The sequence below is a fragment of the Vespa velutina genome, chromosome 9 (assembly GCF_912470025.1).
Source record: "Vespa velutina chromosome 9, iVesVel2.1, whole genome shotgun sequence".
NCBI lineage: Eukaryota > Metazoa > Arthropoda > Insecta > Hymenoptera > Vespidae > Vespa > Vespa velutina.
The window spans coordinates 3974207-3993684 of NC_062196.1; the positions used below are offsets into that span (position 1 = coordinate 3974207).

General features: G+C 31.2%; 1 protein-coding gene across 17 annotated transcripts in view; it reads left to right on the top strand.

The window, feature by feature from the left end:
• LOC124951551 (neurexin-3b) overlaps positions 1 to 19478 on the top strand; it is a 258641-nt gene that overhangs the window by 185680 nt on the left and 53483 nt on the right. For all 17 annotated transcript variants that reach the window (XR_007101632.1, XM_047500099.1, XM_047500100.1 and 14 more), the window contains one exon: positions 11443 to 11765. Coding sequence is in view for 16 of the 17 variants with exons in the window: in XM_047500099.1 (XP_047356055.1) it covers positions 11443 to 11765 (323 nt within the window). In the remaining variant the exon portion in view is untranslated. The remainder of the gene's footprint in view (positions 1 to 11442; positions 11766 to 19478) is intronic.

Consider the following 19478-nt stretch of genomic DNA (forward strand, 5'->3'; position numbering starts at 1 on the left):
AAGTCACCCTTTCTCTCTTTCTCAATAGGTACGATGTACATATATGTATATGTAACTATATATATTTATATGTATATATATTATATATATATATGTGTGTGTGTGTGTGTGTGAAGATAGAATATATATCAGATAGAATATATATCAGAAAGCTATTCAATCGTTTACTCGTCGAATCGAATACGTCATTTGCCGGGCGTGTTCGGCATTAGGTCAAAACTGTGAGAAATAACGTGATCGCGTTATATTAGAGATTCCAGAACTATGAACGATAAGAGGAGTTAGCACGAAACGCACATTAGTTTACGTAAGTAGGAGCGGCGAGAGGCACGTTTGAATTTTAGCATATTTATTGAAGCGACTTTTGGGTCAAGTTAAGTGCAGTTTAATTTTGTAAAATTTAGATTTTGATTCATGTATATATATATATATATATACACACACACACATATATATCGATTTGATATTCTAAAAAAGCTACAACCTATATTAATTATATTTTATGTACGATGAAATGAATACGAGCGAATTTATGCGACGAGAGACAGACACATTTTTTTTATTCTTCTTTTTTTTTTTCTTCTTCTTTTTACACGCCAATATTGATACTCGAAAACTTAGGTAAAGGAAGAAAAATGATCGCGCGACGAAGATTTCCTAAGTGAAATCCATTTGGTCGAGAGCGTCGAACTACGAATATCTCGTTTTCATTCGCATTAGACCGAAATTACTTTGGCCCTTTTCCCTTTCTAATGGTATTCTCGCTTTGGAACATGCTAGGCGACCTCCATCTCCTTCGCCTCTTTCTCATCCTCCTCTTACGATGTTTCTACTATTACACTGTGAGACCGCGCAAGGGAGCAATATCGTATTTCAAAATCCCTATTTAGCATAAATATCCGACAGCCCAGCCACTGCGAGCTCGGCAATTCCGACTGGAATTCCTAGACGGTTCTCGAGAAGGTTCCGGATAAACCTCTACAAACACAGGAACGCTTGTATCGTGGTGGCCAGAAAGGTAGACTTGGTTGAGGCGCCCTGCGAAAACTCTGAAACATAAATTCCCGTAACTGGTTCGCTAGGGATTTTCTTTTGGGCTAGTTCGAAAGTGGAAGTATCTTCGAATTCTTCAAAAAAAAAAAAAAAAAAAAAGAAAATATCCTTAGATTTTTCGACGCGATCACATTTATTATGCATACGTAATTATCCTATTATAAGAATATTATCCTTTTTAAATGTCTGTATAATAAATACAATTCTATGCATTCACTTTGATAGCTTTGATAGTCACGCGATAACGTGATCTCGCGTTTTAACTGTGAAGGAAAACAAAAAGAAAAAAAAAAAAAAAAAAAAGAAAAAGAAAAGATAATTTAAAACCTTTAAGACGATTAATTAATAATGTTTCTTCTTTTTTCTTTTTTTCCTTTCAAAAAAAAAGAAAGGATATCTAAAAAATAAAATCTTAAAGATCACGTTAAACGTTAAAAATCGTCGAATATATCATTAAAATTCTAATAATATTTCGCGTTAATCTTTGCACGTGACATGTAAACGCTGCTTAATGGTGAAACAACTATCAAGTGACATTTTCAAAGCAATTTCCAGTGAAACAGGCTGACATGTCCGGAAAACTGTTTACAATCATACTTAAAGGAACTAAACTCGCTTCGAATCGAACTTCCTCTTCGTCTACTCTTTCTCTTTAGAGTTTACTTCTACCTTGTTCGTAGTCCCTTGAAAACTTCAGGAACCAAGAGGAAAACTATAAATTGAGAAATTCTCTGAGAATTTAAAGCGAACCCGAGCGTCGCGACGCGACCGGACGACGAACAGCCGCCACTTCCGGACTGGATAAACGTATATAAAGCCATTTCTTCTTCCGTCTTCCTCTCTCTCTTTCTCTCTCTCTCTCTCTCTCTCTCTCTCTCTTTCTCTCCTATTCTTTCTCCTATCTCTCAGTTAAAATAAAGTATGCAGTAACCGGAAAGAAAAAGGTGCGAGAGAAAGAACGATAAAACGTGGAGAAAACCGAGAGAAAATACCGACCGGAAGGAAACCAGGTCAAACTTGGCTTGAGTCCTCGAGATCTGGCCGAACATTCTAATGTTTCTTCTTTTCTTTAATAGCATAACGTTGTCAAACATTTTGATAAACTTTTCTTTTTTTTTTCTTTCGTTTTTTTTTTTTTTCTAATCGCGATTCGTTCAGTTCGGAAAAGATAAAGAAGAAAATTAAAAAAAGAAAAGAAAAAAGAAAAAAAAAAGTACGCTTTCTTTTTTCTCAATTCTCACGTAGACATTTTTATTGGGTAACTTTATAAAATTATTCTCCACATGGACAAAATTATTCTCCACATATTACGTATATATTTATTTCTAAATGTATAAGAAGTTGTATAATTATTAATGTGTATATTACAAATTGTTACATTCTTATTTTTTAATACGTTTTATTTAAAAAGAAAAAAGAAACGCGCTTTTTCATATCATTCGAACGAAATTAAATTGTAAAATTTATCCTTGTTAATTAATATGAAATATTTTGTTTAAACAAATCAATAATAATCGTTTACCGAATATGATGATAATTTGAACGATAAATATTTAATTATAAAGTTTATTTTGGCCATGGGAAAATTTATGTTAACTAAACTCATCATTTCCTACTCAAGGGATTCATTTTAAACGATACATTTTTAATTCATCCCATTTAACTAATCGCAATTTATTTATTTATTTATTTATTTATTTATTCAGTATTATATATCAAACAAATTTCTTTTCCTATATTATTTACATTATCATTATTCGAAATTCAAAGGAGAAAATAATATATTCAAGGTACAGATATGTGCGAGGGGGGGGGGGAGGTTGTCGCGCGGGCGCGCACGCTTTTGTTTGCATTTGCGTACGTGTGAATATTCGAAGGTATCCGAAGGAAAGATCGTTGAAACGTGATGTTGCCTTCGTGATTCGAATAAAAAAGTTTTCAATCATCCGATAATACGAAGCTACGAGAGAAAGATAATCGAAAGAAAATAGAATATGCATAGATAAATAGATAAGGATATGGGACAAGACAGGATAGGATAATGGCATAAAACTGCTAGTAAAGAATCCTGTCTTAAAATGAATTCTCGTAGATTGGATTAAGCGTATATATCTGTATAACAAAAAAGAAAAGGAAAAAAAAAAAAAAAAAAAAAAAAAAAAAAAGAAAAAAAAGAAAAAAAAAATAAAAGAAAAACAAAAACACAGCGATTGTTAAATGTCTATACATATGTATATAATACATTCTACATATATAAATTCAAACATACGAAGATAAAGTGGAATCATGTACGCGTGGTGGTCACCTTACTCATAGAGTATGAATTCATTCTTCCGATAATCAATATCCATATCCATATCGAAATTGATCCTTCCGTAATTTTACCATACCGGATCATTTGGTTTACCAAGATTTATGCGAGCTTCGGATATGTAATAGTATCTAGTGTCTTATGACGTCGAAGAACAATCTCAGTCGTGGAGAATAATTTTTCGAATAGAAGCATTTTCTCCTCTCTCTCTCTCCCTCTCTCTCTCTCTCTCTCTCTCTCTCTCTCTCTCTCTCTCTCTCTCTCTTGTTCTCTCTTATTCTTTCTTATCGAGAAGGCATCTTTTCTGTGCTCCGTTGAAAAAGTTTTCGTTTCAAAAAGATCCTTCCTTTTCTTGATCCACCATTTTTTACGCTTCTCCCAAGAAAGATTATAATCTCCATTCTCCTCTCTCTCTCTCTCTCTCTCTCTCTCTCTCTCTCTCTCTCTCTCTCTATCTCTATCTCTCTATCTCTATCTCTTTTTCTATTTCTTTCTCTTCTCTCTTTGCTCATTCGCTGGCAAAGTCTTCGTTAAAGTTTTCCCACGTTATTAAAGCTACACGATTTTCCAACACGTTCCTGTTTCTACCAAGATAAGAGAATTTGCGGAAGGAACGGGACCGAATGAAATCGTTAAAAGTCACGGTTAAAGAACGTAAGTGGCATTAAATTTATGATGAAAAAATATCGAGAACCTTCGGAAAGCCGAACCAAGAGGCGACTCGTTATACTACTACCACTACTACTATTATTTCTTCTTCTTCTTCTTCTTCTTCTTCTTCTTCTTCTTCTTCTTCTGCTTCTGCTTCTTCGAAAAACTTTTCCGTGTTCCATTTCCTTACTGTAAATCGCGAGGCCGCGAACAAACCGGGGACTCGAGAGAGAAGGAGAGAGAAGGAGAGAGAGAGAGAGAGAGAGAGAGAAAGAGAGAGACTCGATTCTCTCAACATCCATTCCTTTACCCCTTCTTCTTCCCCTTTTTCCCCTTCTCTTTTTCTTATTAGCTACCACGAATTTGAATAATTGAGGAAAATCGTTGAGAAACTTTAGCGAGATATATCGAAACGATGTTATACGTACGTACTTATATATTATATGTATGTAAGTAGGTAGGTATGTATGTATATATGTATGTATGTATGTATGTTTGTACTTACATACATAAACGACTCAATATCAAGGAAAATCGTTTGCGGTACCTCGTTACTTATACTTATCTTAGCGGAATTAAACATTTCGTGGTGTAATTTTTCATACAACTTTTTATTCCACCAAAGTTCTCTTGAGAGAAATACGAGGTACCAAGAACGACATGGCTTAGTCTCTGATGGAGGTAAATAATCCTTGATCCTTCTCCATACATATCTTATGTATACATAATATCTTCTCTCACAAAGGCTTGATCTTCTTACGTAATCTTTAAATCAGGAGAATACCCTTCTCAATTTATCATCGAATGTCGAATTATATTAGTAGTTAATAAAAAGGAATGATGTCATATAAATAAATATATTCAAATACGTATTTTCGCATACTCGTAATATATATTTTTTCTCTCTTTTTTTATTTACTTTTTTTTTCGTTTATATATATATATATATATAATCTTTAAAATCAAGTGTACGAATCATAATTAGTTGCAAATATGGAATTACATTTTTATTCAAAATAAAACATCAACGCGATTGCGAAGTTTCTATCATGTCTACTCGAATGTACGGTAATGTAACATATTCGTGTTTATTTGTATAAATTAATGATTCTCAATTAATGTAATTGACATAACACATACATTTTGATATATTTTGGCCTTAATCCATATCTAAATCATACGGATTATTAATAATATTCTCATTTACCATTGGATTACTCTATATCTCTCGATTTAGAATTTCGAAAGGATTTGAGAATCACTGAATTGAGGATAATATTAACAAACACGTAAAAAATGAAAGATCTATACTATCTGACCCAAACGTTATTAGATATTGCTTTTTACTTCTGCATGCATACATTCGTATAGAAATATATGCATTCATACACACATACATATATATATCTACGTTCATACATACATACATACATACATATATAAATATCACGTATAGGTAAGAATTTAAACTTTGATTCGCGACAATAATAATTTTTTCATCGATATCACGTCGCCCAAAAACGAAATACGCGTAGATACGATGATAGTGTATCGACATAGTGGAGCAGTGACGCCCGAGCGATTCTGGAAAATCTTCAATTAGCATTCATAAGGTCATCTCGATTCGAAGCATCGTCCGACGAATGCAAATCGCTCGACCAATTCACCCAGAGCCTCTCTCTCTTTCTCTCTTTCTCTCTTTCTCTCTCTCTCTCTCTCTCTCTGTCTCTCTTCTCCTCCTCCTCCTTCTCCTCCTCCTACTCCTCTAACACCCTTCCCCGAATCTCTTCCCTGTCCCCGGAGTACATTTCGAATTTGCAATTGCATTCCTCTGTCCCCCTCTTCATCTCTCCTTTCCCCTAGCTCTCCACCCGCCCCTCTCCGCCTACCTAACCCTCATGCATCCTCACCCCTTTTGAAAATTAGAAATTTATCCGTCCGTCAAATTCCATCCATCCTGAAGGAAATACGCAATATTCGAATAGATACAAATATAAATATAAAAGAAATTAATGATGATCCGTTGATTCGATTGAATTATTATTTCCAACGAACTTTTTTTTTTTTTTTATCGATGACGCCATTTTAATTCGCTATTAACTCGCAATACATCAATCGGATTTAACGGATATTCACTAAATGAGAACGATATGAGGAACTCTATGTATGTGCGAGCGAGCGCGAAAGTTGTGTGTGTGTGTGTGTGTGTGTGTTATGCGATATTGTTAATAAAATCTGTAATAATGAATAAAGTTTTAATCTTTTTTACGGTAGCTTAAAGTCCGTAATCCAAGAGTCCTTTGTTCGTTGGAAACGATCGTATTAAAAATGACACAATCGCTTAGTTAGATATACGTCGCGTTCGTTGTTTCCGAACGACGAAGAACGATGGAAGAATGTTATAAAGGAACTCGATTTAAAGATGGAAATACGTAATTGGTAGATTTTTTTCTTTTTTTTCTTTTTTTTTTTCTTTTTTTTTTTTTATTCGCTCCGTGCTTCACTTCGGTACGACGTACACCGATATTTTCTCTCTCTCTCTCTCTCTCTCTCTCTCTCTCTTTTTACTCGTTTAAAGTCTTGTAAACTTTTTTATAGCTAATATTTTATGGCAAATTAATCCAAACCTTAAACTTTTCGTCGAATCATAAAATTTCAAATTGGATTGGGCAAAAAAATAATAGGATTTATTGAGAAATTACAATGGCACGGTGATATTAAGGCTATTACATTGATAATAGAAAAATAATTATCTATTAAGTATAATTATATTAAATAATACTATTACTTATTATAATATATTAAACATACTACAACTATGTTTATATCGTAAATAATATACTTTATTATACTATATTACGCTAATTTTACAGTAGCGACTTTGTTAATTCTACAGTAGCTAATTCTACTTAATTCTATTACAGAAATTGTATTACGATTTATTCTTACAATTGGTATACAATATTTATACTATAAGTTATTATATATAATTTTGGGGGTTTTAAAGGCGTAACACATAAAACTGAGTTATCCGGAGTTAAGAATTAGGTCTCGAAATCTCGAAACATCTTGAAAACCAAGTTCCATCCTAGAAACTTTTCCAATTTGTTCGAACGACCGAACGGCGCGTAAGAGAAATAAAAGAGAGCAAAAACAACAAGAAAAAGAACAGAAAGAAAACGAAACGGAAAAAAGAAAAAAAAAAGCGAACGAGAACGCACATACATAAGTACGCAAGGAAAAATAAAAAGGAGAGAAAGAAAAATGAAAAAAGAAAAGAGAACAAAGAAAAAGAAAAAAAGAAAAAAAAAAAAAAAAAAAAGAAAAAGAGAAAAAATATTGATTCGATGGGATATGTAGTAGTAGGAGTTCTTGCTAGGAAGGTTTCGAAAGTCCTATTTATTTATTTATTTCTTTTTCTTTAAATTCTTTCTCTTTTCCTTGAAGAGGAAAACGACTAGAATCGCATATCGATTTGTACGGCCACCATAAGACGCGCTTTCGTGAATCGATACGATGCAAATGTAGTTCTTACAAGGGGATGACTTCTTTGAATGCACTTCGCGCCACGTCGCGTCCCTTGAAAGCTTCTACCAAGGAAAAAGAAGGTACGAAATTGCGGTCGTTATTCCGCAACGGAATCGACGTACAACACGACGCGCATCGAGATGCATTCGAGACACTGGCGAAATTCGTCAGCTGCGAAATCGTTTCTTACGAGGAACGAAACGAACAAATTCTTTTTACGATTTCGCGACACTTATCTACTTTTTCTTTTCTCTCTCTCTCTCTCTCTCTCTCTCTCTCTCTCTCTCTCTCTCTCTCTCTCGTTTTGACTTACTTTTGACCTCGTTCCACGTGTGTTACTTTTTCTCGAGAAACCAATGCCGTTCTATCACGATCTTCCTTTTCTTTCTCTTTTTTCTTCCCTTTTTCATCCCCTTCTACCTTATCTACCTCACACTCTCTTTCTCTCCACCCATCAAAAATTTTGCTTTCCTCATGTGAAAGTATAAATGATTTATAGAACTTTCGCATCCTTTAGAGAAAATAAGTCTTCCCTTATAATATTCTTACGTACGATGTTCATCTTAAAAAGAGAAAAAAAATAGAAAGAGATAGAAGGAAAGAAGGATAAGCGATTGCAAAGAGAAAGTATAGAAAAATTGTACGATTGTAGGATTTAAATTCACGCAAATTGTTAAATCGTCAAATTGTTCACGGATTGTTTTAACGGGAACGATTTAAAGCGAGAGTTGAAACGAATGATAATAAGATAATAACGAAAAAGTGATTCGATAATAAGAAATTTTTTTTTTTTTCTTTTTCTTTCAATTAAAATTCGAGTAAAAATTGTCATTACTTAAATCATTTATCGATAAAAATTTCACGTCAATTACCGTTCGATTAATAATGTTTTTTTGTTTTTCTCGTAAATATTTTTTTATCTTTTTTTTCTTTTTTTTTTTTCTTTTTTTCTTTTTTTTTTCCAATATTGACTAAGCATTCGCTAATGTATTTAGAATTTGGTTTATGGCCTTGTTAAGTCCAATATCCTATTCTTTAACAAGCTTTAGACAGAGAAGACGATAAATCAATTAACAAATTTCATCCCCGAACGTTCCATCCTCTTCGACACAATAGAGAAACTTGGAGGCAGCCCTGAAGCGCAATATCCATAACATAATCGATACACGCTTGATTCGCCAATCAACCGCACGTAGCTTTGCCCGTCTATAACATCGTATACAACATCGGTGGCTCTCCCTTTTCCTTTTCCGTTCCATAAACCACCCACGCGGTCTCTCTCCACGTACCTAGTTCGTCCCAGCCGATAGTGAAATACTTCCACCTGCGAATCTCTACTCGTGGAATACCCTATTAAACGTATGGCGACTACCACCAATATTGAGTTAGGTGGCAATATCCTAAATTGCCAGCCCAACCTCGTGGTACGTCCACTCTTCGTCGATACTATCGAAGAAGGACGATAAAGTCTAACGTAAACATTCACCAGTTACATTGGATGCTTTTAAACACGATATTATGTTATTACATATTTTTCTCTTTCTTCTTCTTCTATTTCTTCTTTCATATATAATTTATAATAAATCATATTAATTAATAAATTATAGAAGGAATATAAATATGATAATATATTTAATAATTTATTCAGTTTGACCTTCTGTTGCTTTTCTTCTCCCTTTTTTTTTTTTTTTCTATTTGTTACCGACATATAGGTATATTTTTATTTTCTCTCTCTCTCTCTCTCTCTCTCTCTCTCTCTTTTCTTTTTTATTTATATATACTATAGAGCGTTAAATTTAATTTTAAATCGCGTTTGAAGCATGCAACATGATTACCGTACAACGTCCATGATGTTTATCTTGGATAATATTATTATTTCCATTTCTATCTTTTCTATCCTTTAAAAGAGAGATGACATTTTTTTGTTGTCTTTCTTTTCTTTTTCTTTTTTTTTTCTCTATTTTTTTTTTTCTTTTTTGATAAAATTTATAATTGAAGAATTTCTTCTCTAATGTGATCTCCGTCTGAACGGCGCTAACTCCACGCAAGTAAGTCAACGAGTTAACCGTAGGCACTACCCACCAAAGGACGTGTTGACAAATCGCAAACAAGACGAAACTCACGTTCCAAATTACAGTGTGGCATAGATAGGTAGATAGGATCTGCTAAGGATCGCCTTGACTAACAAGCGATACGAGCGAGCCAATCAAACGACGTTTAATTGGATCGTAAATCGACATTAAACTCTGATCAACGAAATCGTTTAAAAATCGACGAAAGTACTCGATTATTTTCTCACTCTAACGTTTCTTATGATTACTTACTTACGTCGTACAGATCGGTCCAAAATTTTCTTAATTAGTTCAAAACTTTCTAGACGATTTAAAAGATCAATTATTTTTTTTTGTTTTTTTTTTTTGTTTTTTTTTTTCTTTTCTTTTCTTTTGCGTTACTTATCAGACTTCTAATTGAGCTTATAATTTTAATTGAACCTTTTGTTCAACCTATAATATAAATCATAAATTTTCTTTCTTCTTTTATATATATATATTATCTCTTATTTCGTATTTTATTCAATTCATTTCTTTCCGCGTTTTTTGCCATTACACGTCATATATCTCACAAAACGATAACCATCCATATACTATACATTGGTAATCACAATCGAAGTATCTCTTGTAATCCATAAAATGATTGATTATTATTGACGTGTCGGGGATTATGCAAATCTCTGCTTTGTACTTTCAAACTCGGGGAAAAAAAAAAACATAAAAAAGAACGGGGTAAATTTTCCCAGCTGCAACATGTCAACTTCAGGAACGGATCATTATAATCTTGTTTGTTCAATGGTATTCAACGACAAGGAGTAGATAATAAAGAAACAGGAGGGAGAGAGAGAGAGAGAGAGAGAGAGAGAAACATTTTGACATAACGGACAACCTAAGCCGTACTTAATATCTTCGATAATTTCTTTTCTCTTCTTTTTCCTTTTTTTTTTTTTTTTTTTCTATCGAAGCAGATTCAAAGAGATCATTTTACAACATTTGCAATTTATTAATAAGCAATTACTGAAAACGATATTATTCAGATATTACATTGAATATCATTTTCATCTATTTCTAATGACATTTAAAATAACGTTATAAGACATTTCTATGGGGTATTAAAAACGATTAAGGTTAATGAGCGTAGTTCACTTAACAAAAAAAAAAAAAAAAAAAAAAAAAGAAAAAAAGAGAAAAGCGGGGATAAAAAGGAACAACAGAGAGAAAAAATTATCGAGCAATATCCCTTCATTGTTCAAGATATTTGATAAGGACAATCTCGATGTGGCGGTCCGACTAATAATTAAAATAGTTTCCGTGTAACTTGCTCGTGGACTTACGGAGAAGTTTTCGAAGAGATAGAGATAGAGATAGAGAGAGAGAGAGAGAAAGAGAGAGAAAGACAGAGAGACACATATACAGAAAGAGAGAGAGAGGGAGAGAGAGAGAGAAAGTGAGAAAGAGAGAGAAAGAGTGAGTCGCTTATTAACGAGTCCTCTCTGCCTTATAATTTCGTTTTATCTTTCTCGAGAGGCAACTCGATAATCTGACCGACTTGAAATTTCTTCCATTAAACTACCCTCCCCTTCTTTCTTTCTTCCTACTTTTTCAATATATATCTACCTACTTGACCAAGATTGTGAAAAATAATTAATAAGATATATATATATATATATATATATATATATATATATATAAAAAGAGAGAGAGAGAGAGAGAGAGAGAGAAATTATTAATTAGCAATTAAATATCTAAAAAAGAGAGAGTGAGAGAGAAATAGAAATAAAAAAGAAAAAGTTATAAGATTATTAATATTTTTTATATTTTCTAATATAAAATTTCATTTTTCTTTAGCCGAAACACAACTTGGTAAGCAAAGCATCTTACAATTTCGGACGCTTCACGTTGGTGGATACTTACATGCTGGCGAAGACATTCCTCACTTTGTCGGACAGCTTCAACAGATCTGGTTTAATGGTTACCCCTATTTGGAGATAGCCAGAAGTGCCGGTAGCCATCAGAGTTCTCATCAGGGTGTGACACCGATCATCAGGGTAACCGGGAAATTTGGAAAAAGGAATCATCCTGTCCATCATCCTGTTACTTTCACCTCCAAACACACATTTGTTGGATTGCCAGTATTAAAGGCCTACGTGGAAACGAATATTTATTTCCAGGTTCGTATAAATTTCTTTCTTTTCCTTTTTTTTTTTTTTTCTTTTTGTAACAAGTAAAAGAAAAAAATACAAAATAAAAATAGTAAATAAGAAACGAGGAAAAACTTTCGATGACGTACATATTATCCTTATGTAATTGTATATATTACAGAGAAGTGTTAGGATCTTCTAGTTCCTTTTTTTTTTTTTTTATTTTTTTTTTTTTTTTTTTTTTTTCTAAGAAACTATTTACACCATAGAAAGCTGAAACCATTGTCACTTCTCGATATAATCATTCTAGATCCGCGTAAATATTTTTCACGATGTCGACACCTCGTAATTGCTGATGGCTGACTACGAACGATTCTTTATATGGTCTTTTTCTTCCACTGGAAAATCGCTGATGCAAGTACGAGATTGCTGGAAAATGATTGTCTTGAGTGGTTTCTTCGTGGCAACAATTTCGAAGTTGATTCCTCGTATTCCTTACTCAGCTAATCTTACACGTAGCAATTTTTGCCTTTTTCCAAAGTTGAAGGATCACTCCCGGTGATCGTTCATTTTCCAATCTTATCCAATACGTTCTCTTTGTCGATCAGCGATTTTTTTGTATAACAAAACAAACCCTTTAAAGAATCATTCGCAGCAGATCATGCAATCATAATGGGAACTAAAGTTATGGATAATGTTTAAGTACGATATTTAGATCGGCCACGTTATGAAATAACAGTGATTTCAGGATTCTATTGTAAAAATAATTTTTTTTTGAAGAAGAAAAGACGAAAAGAAAAAAAAAAATTAAATTAAAAGACCTCAGTAAATATCTTTATGTAAAATCATATTATTGTATATCTTTGGAGATTCAAGCGAGTTTCTTCTTTCGTCAAAGAGCTTTTTTCGTGAATTCACATATGTACACGTATCGATAGGTATTATAACCGATATGAAAGCTTGCTCTCTGTGTCTATCGTTACCAAGTGAACATACCTAGTTACTTATATAATACATACATACATAACTACGTCTCTTATTGTACGAGAGATGATATATCGATGATTCATGTACTTCCGATAAAAAGATGAGAGGAATGGTGATTCAAGTAAAAGCTTCAACCACATCCAAGGGAGGAAAAAAAGTGAGCTCTAAAAGGAACCCTCCATTCCTCCTGTGAGAGCATATGTATATCTGCCTATATTTTCTCTCTCTTTCTTTCTTTCTCTCTCTCTCTCTCTCTCTCTCTCTCTCTCTCTCTCTCTCTCTCTTTCTTTCTATCTTCCAAAGTGTATGCATGAAGTATCACGCGATGTTTCGCATAAGCGGAATAAACTGAAGGCTCCGACACTAAAAAAGGAGCATTCTTTTGAGATTTATATGGGCTCATCCCTCCTCGTATATCGCACTAATAACGAAACTTTTTATTCGCGTAACACAAAGTATTCGATTAAATGCATATTACATTTTTCTATCTTGTATGTTTTTGTAAAAAAATTACTTTAATAATCTTTTTTGTTTCTTTTTTTTTTTTCTTCATAGTTTCTTTTTTTTTTTTTTATTAATACTCTTCCTTATTTACCGTCAAATGAATTTTGTATGGACATTGATACATAAAATCGATACACGCATTGTCTTCGGTGATATGTTTTTCCTTTTTTCTTTCTTTCATTGTCTTTTCCCTTTTTTTTTTTTTTCCAATAAAAAACTTCCGTATGTATCCAATTTGCATGATCGTGCAAAAAATAATATAAAGCAATATATGGTGAACGATAAAAAGAAAAAAGAAAAAAAAAAAAAGAAAAAACCTGATAACAATCTATTTCGATCGTCTCTTTTCTTCTTTCTTTTTCTATTTTTTTTTTTTTTTTTTTTTTTTTTTTTTGTTTGCCTTTTTTCTTTTTTTCTATTCTCTTTTCAACGATCAAGACGAAACAACTATTTCATTTTATTAAATTGTTAATTAAGGAACACGTAGAGAAAAATAAAAATCGATTGACTCCGTAATAAATTATCTTTCAAAATAAACATTTAAATAGATATATTTTGATCATTTCGCATATTTTGACACATCTTTTCAAACGACTCGTTTATCTTTCATTGCGCTTTGAACTTCTTTGAAAAGAAGCGAGAGAAATATTCCCGAAGGTCAGGGATGTTATATAAGTTTGAGAGAATTTTGTAAAAATAAGAAAGAGAGAAAATGATAGAAAGAGCTGGAGAGAAAAAGAGAGAGAAAGAGAGATAAGCTTATTCCTTTGACGAGGTAAAACGGCTTCGAAACGACGGTCGATCCTTTGAAGGTTGCTCCGTGAGCTATCGAAGAAAATACTTACGTGAATACGCGAGAGTGTACGTGAACATATTAGAGCTCGTCACTAACGATCGATTTGAAAGAAAGGAGAAAGAGGAGCTTTGGCAGACTAAAAGAAATAAGACATACATACATACATACATACATACATACATACATACATACATACATACATACATACATACATACATATACATATATATATATATATATATATATATATATACTTTTCTATCCTTTACGATGCATCATAAGGGGGAGAAGGGGGGAAAGGGGATGCCTTAATTCGTATTTTTTCTCGCGTCGTAACGTCATCGTTGGGTGTGCCTCTTCCTCTTTTTTTCTTTTTTCCTTTTTTTTCTCTTTCCTCCTTTTTTCTCTTTTTTCTTCTTTATTATCCTTTCCACACATTTCTTTTAACTCTTTCATTTTCTTTACTTTCGACTATATACGTACATGAGTACATATGTACGTAAGCACTTACATACACGCCTCTTTCGATTCGATCAAAATCCGTAGAATAAATATTTTCTTCGTAATCATTTGCTCTTCTTATCGTGATTATGAAATCTTTTTTTCGTTTCCTTTTTTTCTTTTTTTTTTTTTTTTTTCATTTTAAACGTATAAGAAGAAATTAAAAATCTTTTTTAAATATAAGTAATTAAAACGTCAAGGGAAAAATATACTGTAAGTATGTACGAATTATGATTCGGAGAACGTTGAATAAAATACTCTTTTCATTTATTTCTTTTCAAAAAAAAAAAAAAAAAAAAAAAAAAAAAAAAAAAAAAAAAAAAAAAATTAATAATTTTTCTTAAACAATAAAATGGATAAATAAATAAAAGAGAAAATAACGACAAAAACAAACGTGTACGTCACAAAAAGAAGGACGATAAATTGATTCAACCAATTAACAGACATAAATACGAACGGATTTTTAATGCTAATAATTTCATACGAATTTCTCCATTATAATCGAGATTATTTCGAACGAATGTTTAACAAAAAGGAAAACAAAAATTATGCTTCTTATTTTTCAATTTATTTCCAACATATCTTTATTTATATAGATTAATATATTGTTAGTAGCGATAATTCGTATTCCATTTTTGAATCTCCTTTCAATATCTGTAAAATGGAAGAAAAAAAAATGAACATTTGATTTAAGGAAATTCTATCCCTGACGTTTATCAGCCAAAAGAGTTTCTAATATCGGTTTCGACAGAATTTTATAAATTACGTGACTAACACGTTAATAGGTTTAATCAAACTCAGTATAATGGATTCATGATCAAACGATGTCATATCCATGCTTTGTTTCGATCATGTAAAATGCATTATTATATTAGAAAAAGAAAAAAGAACAAACATGTCAGAAATTATCAAACGGGTATAATATATTCGATTTGAAAGAATAAAAGAAGGATTATCGAACCTCTTAAGATACGACTCTACAACGTCCACCGACATATGTTTCATTTGGTGCACAATTTGGCGGTACATTAATGATCTTTCCACGAAGCTGACCAGGATGATCGCTATATCCGAGGATTTCATCATGGAATAATCCGATTGGTCTATCATTTCTCTTTTTTCCACATTTGCATTGACAATCGATGTCATCCGTATTACTTTGAACAAATGCATTGTTGTTATTTTCTACAGGCCAATTTCCATTGGATGATTGTTTCAATAAATAAACTTCAAGTTCCGGTTGTCTCCCATAACCCTGAACATTTATCGACCTTTTCATGGGCGGGTGTCTAGGGCTGTGTAATTCTCTTAACTCAGCTGTATCCAACGACGATACCATTGCGATGATAATCGATAGGAATAATGAACTGATCAATATCGTTTTACCCATTTTGATTTAGATTTATTCGAGAATAAAAATAAAAAAATTCTTGAAACTCGAATTAAATAACGTGACAGGTTAAAGATTTTTCTTTCAAACGAATGAAATGCTTCTAGTTTACGTAGCTTAGATTTGCTCAGCTAAGATAGAACGACGTCTTCTTGTTCGACTCTTCGCATTTATAACTAAATTCTACCACCTGTACTGTTCCTTTTATCTAATAACCACTATTCCTTTTTGAAGGTTACTTTAATCAAAAATAAAATGGGAAAGATAACGAATGGAAATAATTTATTCGAAAATTATAACAATCGTATTATTACCAATTGAATTTCTGTTAAGTTTATATCGTTAAAGTTTATTATGCGAAATTTAATTACTGATATAAAAATCCAATAAAGATAGCTATATCTTGTTGCTGATTAATTTGTTCTCTATTCGGTACAATATGGTTGAACTATAAATTTTAATCGAGGACAAACTCGGAATACAATAACTTTTACGTAAAAAATTTTCGATTGAATGTACTCGTACGAATTTGCATTCTAATCTTATTGATATAGAAAAAAAAAAAAAAGAAATTTTATATTCTTTCCTTTAAAAATAAAATACTTGGAAATATAAGAAAGTGAAAGTTAGAGAGAGATAGAAAGAGAGAGAGAGAAAGAGAAAGAGAGAAAGAGAAATAAGGTCAATCCTTTGACGCAATAAAATGACCTCTTTGAAACTACGATCGATCCTGTATGGTTCCATAAACAACTTTGCTATATTCTGCAGTACGAATAAAAAATGCAATCCAATAGTATAGACTAGTTGTTATTTCTCTTGCAATAACTTAATTCTATAAAACTAATTCCGCAATATGTTTTTCTATTTATAGAATTTTATTTAAACGATAATGCAGTTCTTTAAATAAAGAAACAATTTTATAATAATTTTTGTAAAAGTGATTTAATTGAGATTGGCACTACTATTTGGGATAGATGACTGTAGAAGAAATCGAGAAAAAAGAAAGATCGGAATAGTGTGGAAAAAGCACTCCAAAAAAATAATAGAACTTATTTCTAATTAGTCAAGAGTATTTTCGGAATGTTCATCTCGAATATGTTTAAAAAGCTTCACTAACTAGGTAATCGCACTTTTTTAGAATAAAAAATATCTATCTCAGAGGGATTAAACTCAATTAATCTACTTAAAATTAATAGACAACTCTTTTTATCCATAAAACTCGCATATTTATTATTACTCGCCTCGAGAAAATTCAGAAATGATTTCTACGGAAAAAAAAAAAAAAAAAAAAGAAATAAAGTTTAAAACTCGGACAATCCTGGATCACTCGTTCTTTTTTCTTTTTTTTTTTCTCTTGTTTTTTAATCCTATGTTTGTCTCTTAAAAGATTCTTCAAACAAATTTCTCAAAAACGAATATTTCACATCGTAGTAAATTACTCTTTAATAGAAGATCCGAAGTTAACGATTAAGGTTGTTCACTAACTCTGGTTTTTATAATGATTTACGCCATCAATGAGAACAGATGTAATTCTTGGCCGATTTTAACGAACAAGATTTTATTTTAAAGACGAAGGTTTAATCTACGGCGGAAAATTTTTGATAAAGCTTTATTTTCTTCGAAAAAAATCGTATTAAAAAATGTTATTTTTCAAAAATACCTTATGCAAAAATATTTAAAATTACGCCAGTAGGGTGACATAGATCAAACATTTGTCATTAAAATGAGATCTTGTTCATTAAAATTGATCGAAAATTACTTCTGTTCTTTTTGATGGCGCAAATACTGTTTTCGATATTTTTCACGAAGAAAAAGTTTAGTACCGTGGCGGCTCTCGAAATTTACACCAAAAGATATAAAGCCCCACTACTGATTTCATGTGATTTCATGTAATTTTTTTTTACATTACATCATTGCATGATGTATGTTTTATATCCATGAAGTACCGATTGCCTGTCTGGTTGTGTGCGTAAATAACTAATGCTAAGATTTTTTGAACATTTTCAAAGAAATGAGTTTTTCGATGCTCACACGGAAAAGCCACGTTAACTCACTCGATCATTTTAATGAGCTTTGACCAGATAATTCTATGAATTATAAATAAATAATTCTATGAATACTAAATTCTAAAAATAAAGAAATGTCTGTCCAATCGTTTATGTTTAATTATTTGAGTTTCTAAAATGTTGTTAAATTTTGACAAAATTTGTAGTTTTTTTTTTAGATTTTATAGACTAAAAAGAAAGATATTTTATAATAAAAAATGTATAGTACATTGGCAAGCGTCCAAATTCGTAATTCAGGAATTCTAGATTCGAGGTTAATATGAGATATTCGGTGATTTTTTTTCTTTTTTTTTTTTTTTTTTTTATTCTATCGATGTAAAAGAAAATAATGAACTGATTTACTCTTTTTTCCTTATTTGATAATTTAATAAGATTTTATTACTAATCTAATCTTTTATATTTATTTTCGTGATAATCTGTGCTAAATAGAACACAGAAGCAGTATAATTTTATTCGATGACAAATACATATAAAGTATATATATTTGTCGATTATTTTTTCATAATTAATAATTAATGAATCCATTTTCACATCATCTATGAGATTCTTCTTCCAGCGCTATTTTATTATGATTTTCTCTGTAGAAGTTCACTTTATATTATTACTATTACTACTACTATTACCATAATAATAATAATATATAATGTAATAATGTAGTAATAAAAACAATAATAAGAAGAAACAAAAGAATATACTTATATCGTATACATCATGACATATATGATGACGGTAATTTATGACCAAAACAAGGACAAAAGAAGGAAAAATGTATTATTTTATGTGATGGTTTGACGCGCGAATTCTTAACAAAAAAGTATCCTTGATAATTTCGACACATGACCGACCATCTAATAATACAAATGACATATGAAGAAAAGTACGAAACGTTTTTTTTTGTTCTCGTTTCTTTTTCTTTGACTACCTTATGATCATAATGTAATTTGTTTCGACATTGTTTCTTACTCATGATCAATCAAAGCTAATTGTCTTTACTATTATAATATAAAATATATTAAATAATATCTAAATGTATATAAATAATATTTAAGTACATTTTTATTATTATTATTATTATTATTATTATTATTATTATCAGTAGTAGTCGAAATAGTCGAAGGACTAGTCCTACAGGGGTAACCACGTAAAAAAAAAAAAAAAATTATTGGGAGTTCTACTTCATAGGTAGTATGAAAATGAACTCATGTTTTTAATTTGTATTAAAATAATATAATACATAAGTATTCATTAATTATTTTTAAGATAATATTGGACAAATTCTTATTTTTCTCGAAGATTTATATATAGTAATTCTTATATTTGTCGATTATATTTATTATTTTTATTATCATTAAAGAAAGATATATTTATGAGAGATTAAAAAGTGTAAATTTAAAATCTACTAAAACTACTTACTTTAACTCATATGAAATCAATTATTATTTGCGTGGGAGATAAATAACTAATGTAATCTTATACATCGATATGATAGACCCATAGTG